The sequence below is a fragment of the Trachymyrmex septentrionalis genome, unplaced genomic scaffold (assembly GCF_001594115.1).
Source record: "Trachymyrmex septentrionalis isolate Tsep2-gDNA-1 unplaced genomic scaffold, Tsep1.0 scaffold49, whole genome shotgun sequence".
Lineage (NCBI taxonomy): Eukaryota > Metazoa > Arthropoda > Insecta > Hymenoptera > Formicidae > Trachymyrmex > Trachymyrmex septentrionalis.
Genome location: NW_017305661.1, coordinates 858,717 through 866,324, shown reverse-complemented (window position 1 = coordinate 866,324; position 7,608 = coordinate 858,717). Strand labels below are relative to the sequence as shown.

Sequence of the window (7,608 nt, the reverse complement as noted above, 5' to 3'; positions counted from 1 at the left end):
GGTATAATGTTTTAAAGATTGTGAAAATTATCTAAATTATATTGTGTTAACTCTCACTTAACTCAACTAAAGCGATATCATACCCTGAGAAATTTAACTTATTTAATGCGAAAAAGATTAAAAAATGCTAACTTAAACAAGTACTGTATGTAGTACAATCAAGCGATAAATTTCTTTTCGCTGCATTAGTTTTATATATGTCTTTACCCAAATGAAATTATTTTATTATTGTGATAAATATGTAAGCAAATGCGTTCTTTAGATCCACCCTCAATGAATATCACTTATTTCTATCGCAAAGTAGCGGTTGTGCGAGAAAGTCGATCATCGCTCTTGCAGTTTGAGCACACGCACGATCCGCGGAGAGTATATACCTCCCGCGGCATCTCGCCAACCTCTTTCAACACGGTTAAATATTAGCGGGAAAGACCGGTGCGCTACGATAAATTCTAGCCACACGACACGCCAGCGCGCGCCGGCTCGTAAATCGGCCCCGCGCGACATGTATACTTCCAGGCATCATTAATTAAAAGCCCCACGCTCGTTGCCTAGCATCCTCTTGTCCTTTTCTTGAAGATCGGCAGTTTCGTGGCATTCTTGTGAGATATTTAAGCTTGGATTTGTTGGTATTTACCCATGTAACGTAAGATTCTTGAGATTGATCACGTAATATTTTCAGAAGCGAGAGAGCTACTGGTGATTAAACAGCGACAATTTTTTTTTCCTTTTCACGTAATGTTTACCTTTTCTAAAGTCAGTGGCGGTCTTCGAGTTTTGTTTGACATATACGTCGAGATTAATATTAAAGTTATTACTAACAACTAATTATTATTAAATTATATTACTAATTAGTTAGCGCGGTTACGGTTTTTTTTATTTACATATTTTACTTACTCTTGATTAACATGTTTTTCATAATTATTTACCTTTAATGATTGCCTTCATAAGTAATACAGTGTAGTAAAAGAAGTTTTTTTTATTAATATGTTAACGCATTTAATTAGTTCGACAACATTAAACAAACATAAATTTTTGATGCATGGTTATATTGATTTTAAAATCAATTAAGTTAAATTTATTATATTTTAGTTTGATCATATTATAGTTCGATTAATACTTTATAATAAATAAGAACTTAGTAATATCTGCAATTTTTGTCTATGATGAATTATGTAAAGTACGAATTAGTGAGTATTTAATATGACATTTGTCGCTGCATCACATACGTCGTATATTACAGTTATTATTTTTGAACAATTTTCGTTTCGAAAGGGGAAAGAAGATCTTTTTTTTAATATTATATTGGGCAGGGGCAAAAGGCGGATAATTGTGCAAGAGAGGGAGAAAAGGACTCGTCCCAATCTTCCATTCACGACGTTACGATCACGCGAAAACGAGTTTGGCAGGTTGGTTGCTTGAGCACAATCTTGCTTATCTTGGTTTGGCCTGATCGGGCGAGAACGATTTGGAGCAACGTGAAAAAATACGTCGCGCGGTATGAATGGTCGAGTTATTTGAATTATACCCAATCTATTCTTTCATCACACGTAAATTAAGAAAAAGAAATTATAAGAAATATTATAAGAAATAGGGACTCTCGGAGCTTCATTAAAAAAGAAAAATGTAACGCAATACGGGATCTTTATTTATTATGTTGCACAAGTGAAGAATATAACATTATGTAACCGGATAGTCCTTAATGTTTATGAGGTGGTAATTTTGAAAATACTATTGGCATAATTGTGATAACAAAAAAATCATTTCATTGTAGCGTTGATGTTCGTCTGGTAATTAGTAAGTGGGAACTTTAATACCCCAGAGAACCTCCAACAATTCCTTGATGGCTATGAGATCAATGCCTTCAGTCCTAGCGTGTGTCAAAAGCTCCTGAAATTTAGGGTGAACGTAAACCTTGTTGACGATTTGCTGGAAATTGTCGGATTTCAATTGCGCGATCAAGTCGGCGAATGCTTTAGAGGTCGTGAGCTTCTCCTCGTACAAATCCCTAAGCTCTTTTCGAGGCAAAACGTTCAGAATGTCTTGAATGTATCCGTTAATTCCACCGGTAATGTATGTGCCGAAATAGGATGGCGCGGTAAGAGGAGGGAGCTTGAGAGCAGAGTTCAAATCGTTCACTATCTTGTAAATGTCAATACCGGCATTATGGATGTAATCCATAAAAACTTTAATCTCAGGCAGAGCTTCTACATCTTGGACTAGCTGCTTAAATCCCTCAGATCGGAAGTATTCGACCATTTTCTGGAAGTCTTTATCTTCGATATAGTATTGAAGAGTGATTTGTACTACTTTCTTGACCGGTACGAGGTCTAGGAATTCTTGGAGGACTGGATGGAGCTCACCTCTTCCAAAATTGGGGAGCTCAATGGCGGAGGCTGTAGCCACGAGGGCTAGCAGTGCTAATGCGAATTTCATCTGTAAAAATAAATAATTTTGTTGAAATTATTGATACATTTGAAAATTACATTATATATACGCAATGTATGTATATAATACAATATAATGTAATATAATCTTATATTTATTACATTTTATACGATTATATATAAAATATATGTTCAAACCAAATTTACGCAAAAATTATATTACCATAAACAAATTCTTAATTTGACATTTGTAGTGCATCGATAAATATTAGTTGAATCAATTATTTTGGTTTTGTGAAATTTTTTTTAGAAAAAGATTACAAACACTATTCAATTTTTATTGTATATCAATCAAACTATACTATACGAGAAAATTGCAATTAATATTAATTTATTTAAAATACTTTGTTAATTGATTGAATTAATAAAATAAATCTGTATTTGGCGATAACTAGAATAAATGCGGTAATTGAAAAACGGTAAAATATTTAAAAAATTATAATTAGTCACTTAAAGTTTTTTTACTTATCTCTTTTGGTTTATGTTTGAGAACCATGTTTTTGATAACAGTTTTATTTATTTTTAATAGAGACGGGAAGTAAATGTATTGTACATGATTTATCATATTGCTTATTTTTATGTACAATTTAATATTTAAATTCAAAAATATTTAATTTGATCTATTAATAATTATAGTCTTGATACTTACTTTTGAAATGTTGCTATAGTGCTTCTACTTGTGATCTCGCAACTGATGCTCGACAATTTTTGCCGCTGTCTTTTATACACGAAATTAGATCTTATTTCTTCAATCTGTGATAAGATTATGTATTATCTGCGAGTACTTGATTTGAAGATAAAACACTTTTAAGATTATTTTGAAAAATTACACAATTAAACAATTTTTTTAGATTAAGCTGTCAACTTTATAATGGATTATTAGTTTCATAATGATTATGCAGTTGCACGTGCGAAATAATTACTTTATAAATAATGCTAGAATATTTGGCTAATGTTTGAAAAAGAATTGGCAATTAATATATTACATCCGATTTATTACGATAAATCGTAACAAAATATGTATTTAGTATTTTTAATATTATTTTAGTTTTATTATTTTATAGAAGATTTTATTTAAAATCTTCTGAAAAGAGAACTTTTCTTAAAGTAATTTGAAAATAATGATTGGATTTATAATGTAGAGGATATATTATATATAAAAATAAATCATTAATATTAGTCTCTAGAAATAAAGACAGATTCTCTTTAACTTTTTTATACTTTCGTAATATTTTCTGCCCAATAATTAAATATATTGAAACATACGCACACATTTCTTTGTGTGATATAGAATTATCACAAATTAATTTTACACATATTTTTTACACATATTTTTTATACATATTTTGTATAAAGATTGCACAAATATTGATAAAATCAGTTTGTACTTATCTTGTGGATCGATAACGTGCACGTGTGTTATCGAGCGAAATTAACCCTTGCCCCTGTCACATTGCCCCTGTCAGAAATGAGTAATAAAAATTTCCGCTATATCAAGTATTTAATTCCAAATAATATCGTGTCTCGTTCAAAGCTTTGCTATTTGTGAGAAATATTTTTTTATTTATTTTAGCGTAGTCCATATTTTTGAAATATCTTTTTTTTCCGTTTCCACACACATCGACCATCGTATTTTTTCATAGCGAGTGCCCTAAGCGGTATCTTTTCTTTTTTTTAATTCTCTCACATATCACGTTACGTTATTCGCCATGAACTATCATTGCATTATTAGTGTTTCTGTTTCGTGCTTTACACACATCAATTCGCATACTATTAACCGATTGAAATCTGCTTAAGACCTATCGTTATTCTTTCTCCATTTGTTCCATTACACTATTCACGATTCGATTCGAAATTCATAGAAATACGAAGCCTATCATTTGATGAAAATAACGAGATTTATCTTTATAAATCTTTGGAATCTTTCTTCAATAATAAATTCGTTGCTTGAAAAAGACCTATTTTAATTTCGAATCGTTTCCGATTCCTTTCGCGAAAATCAAGATTGGTGCTTCTAAAAGAAAATTTACAGAATAATATTCAAGCTAGCAATAATTTGCAAGCGTGAGAAAATGCCCCTTGTGCGTCATCACGATAAGGAAATGGTCTTGCCTATTCCTTAATCATGTCTTGATCATGTAGACTCGATGTTCGATCTCACGCCTCGTCGATCGCCGATTTTAGAGCTTTTGCTTAGAGATTTTGCTTTAGTTCCGCTTTCGTTATCGCTGCCGGGCGTGAACACGTGTTTCATCAAATGGAATTAAGTGGAATAACGTTATTCCCGTAATGAAAGCAATTTTTTGGCGATTAAGTCTGGATTCAAGAGGTCTCTTTTTTATTCTTGCACTTTCTGAACGCACACAATGCAATAAGTTGAAGTGAAATAAACACATATTTATTTTATATTAACGCATTGCACCGTGCGCATCAATTCAGAGAGTGCAGAAATAAAAAAACGGACAAGATCTATAAATTGTTTCGATTCCAAAGAAACAATTGCGTTAATAAATTATATGTTGTACTATGTCAGGCCAGTTCAATCATGAATTAATTAAATTCAATTATTCTTTAGTTATCTTAAAATTTCTATACATCGAAGAAAATAATAATTAGTACTTTTATCTTTAAATGTATTTGGCACAAGAAAGAATAAATTATTTTTGTTGAAGTTTATTTGTTGCATATCTATATCTGTAATCCATTAATCTTATCGAAAATTAAATCCATAATACTTGTAATCTATGCTTAAGTGTTTTCTGCGTTGCTGGATGATGTTCATATCGTGTCAGTGTTACGAATCGCTTGCGCGAGAGATCTCTTGTATTTTCAACGTTATTTACGTATTGTCGATTAAGATAATTACGCGCTTATTCTCTGCTTTTTCGTGAATTTCTTTGCTTTGAATCCTGGCTTTGATCATTATTAAATATCATTAATACAATTTACTGTTTTATCGTGCATCAGTGTTAATTTGAACGAAAATGCTATTGATGTACTCATTTTTTGTATCAGTCTTTCCTTCATTATTGATCATTTTTACCGATCTCGTTTACCTGAAATTTTGATCAATTAAGATGAATAATATATTCAACATTAAGAAATCGATGTAATTTTAGTGAATTCAAGCTTTATATACTTCATATACTTCAAATAATTTATATATTAGTATGCTATACAGTAATACAATAATATAGTTTATAATTTTATCGAGTGAGATTAAAGAAAAGTTTAAAATTAAAATCAGGAAATATTTGAAATGATCTTTAATTTAGAATGAAATAATTTGAGATATTTCATTTAAACGCCGTCGATACTTAAAGCAATGCATATGGAATTTAATATTTATTGAACACTAATTGATAAATGTTTGATTTATAATATTTTAAATATAAATTTATTAGCCTATTGTGCTCAAGCTTTTAGCTTTGCCAATAGGTGAAAGTTGACAATTAAATTCTTTCGAAGAAAGTAATGCTTTTACAACGTTTAGTACTTTATGTATTGAGCTTGACAATGTCTGGCCATGGTTATATGTATACTCTTGATTATATACGCTATTCGACGTTCAAGCAAGTTTTGTGCGGTTCAAGTGTTCCAGTATGCGTTTGTTATGCTAATCTAGGGTAACATGCTCTTTTACTCCGCCCGACACGGTGAGACGAGTACGTCAATCTTTCAAAAAGAATGACGTAACGGCTCTAAAATCATTTTTTTCCGCCTGTCAGTCTCTCCCTCCTCGCTTTGCATCGCTGCTTAAAATGCATGCGTCGGTTCGAACGCATAAAACGTTTTAGTTTAAGTTTACTAAAAGTTGATTCGGGTCGTTTTTTTTTTCTTTCGTTTCGTGGCAGCGAAGCGACTCGGCCGCGATTTAAGAGTCGTAAAGTCAGCCATGCCAGAGTTCGTCGAAAAAATGAGAGTTGAAAACCACCACCAGCGGAAGAGGCCTTCCGCGTCCAGAAGTTTAGCGAAATTGCATCGGGCTGATGACTGTAATTACTGACGAAATTAAACTCGTTCCGAGAGCATTCTGCGGGCCGATCTTCCCGACTGCAAAAAAAGTGATTTAAAAAGCGAGGCGAGGATTAAACAATTCCTTTTGCGAACGCGTAATAAAACGTGCGTTGTATTCGCGCTGGATAGAAACTGGTAGAAGCTCTGTGTAAACTTTATCGTCGTTTTTTATTCCCGCCTCATGCAAGAATACTTCAGACGACTTCATCGTCTGGGAGGTCGGGAAGTTTGAGTCGTTGTTGTTGCAATAAAATCGTGGGTCAGTGGCCAATAAAGATGTTGCCAGTAAAGATGAAGAACATTTTGAGAGTCGCGGCTAAAATTTAATCAAGCAAGTGCTTTCTAGATTACTGTTAGAGAGCGAAAGCGTCCCAGGAGATCGAAACCGACGACCATTTGGTATTCTACGAGACATTGCCTCGTAAAGTAGGATCTTTTTCCGATGCGGGCGGAATATTAGAATTGAGTAATCAGAGAAAATTGATTAAAATTTGATTAACTTAGGAATCCCCTCCTTAGATATATAATTGATACAAAATCGAAACATATACAATCTTAAAAGTTTGCATTTAGAAAATTATTCAAATATACTATAATTTTGTATATATAAAATATATTATAGATATAAATATAGTAAAGAATTATATAAATAATCAATATAGCGAGATAGAATTTTACGTTGTGAATTAAGCACAGTTGAAACATTTATGATTTTTTGTTGTTTTTATTACATAAAAATATTATAAAACTGAATGTGATAATGATTGATTATAACAAAAAAATTCGTGATATATTCTTTTATTATTGAAGAGTTTCATGTGCATGGTTCACTCAAACATAACATATATCCTGCTGAAAAATAGTCTTTAGAAACATTTGTTACCTTAATCGATTTATTAGTTTAATTATTCACTTTGTTCCGTGAATTTTTTTCACGTTTTAGCTCGTTTCATTTGCGTGTATTTTGCATAATTTAAATAATTATACAATTAAAATCCGAAGAAAACGAGGGCAATGTTTAATATTGATTATTTCTGTGTTCGATGTATCAAATAACACTGTAGAAAATTTAGAGTTGAAAAAATTTATTACGATATGAAAACTGTTTTAATAAATAGTTTAGAATTTTTAATTTACAAAATCATTA

The 7,608-nt window shown here is 31.5% G+C and overlaps 2 protein-coding genes and 1 long non-coding RNA gene across 4 annotated transcripts in view; 2 read left to right on the top strand and 1 right to left on the bottom strand.

The window, feature by feature from the left end:
• LOC108751526 overlaps positions 1 to 7,608 on the top strand; it is a 305,551-nt gene that overhangs the window by 78,071 nt on the left and 219,872 nt on the right. The window lies entirely within an intron of this gene.
• Positions 1,747 to 3,180, bottom strand: LOC108751529 (protein G12-like). Its single transcript, XM_018491765.1, has 2 exons — positions 3,094 to 3,180; positions 1,747 to 2,433 (listed from the first exon to the last, which is right to left on the bottom strand). Exon 2 carries the CDS (start codon positions 2,431 to 2,433, stop codon positions 1,792 to 1,794), a length of 642 nt encoding a protein of 213 aa, XP_018347267.1. The 5' UTR covers positions 3,094 to 3,180; the 3' UTR covers positions 1,747 to 1,791.
• Positions 2,362 to 6,751, top strand: LOC108751530. Its single transcript, XR_001939495.1, has 3 exons — positions 2,362 to 2,435; positions 4,821 to 4,825; positions 6,738 to 6,751. It is a non-coding gene; the product is annotated as an uncharacterized LOC108751530 (long non-coding RNA).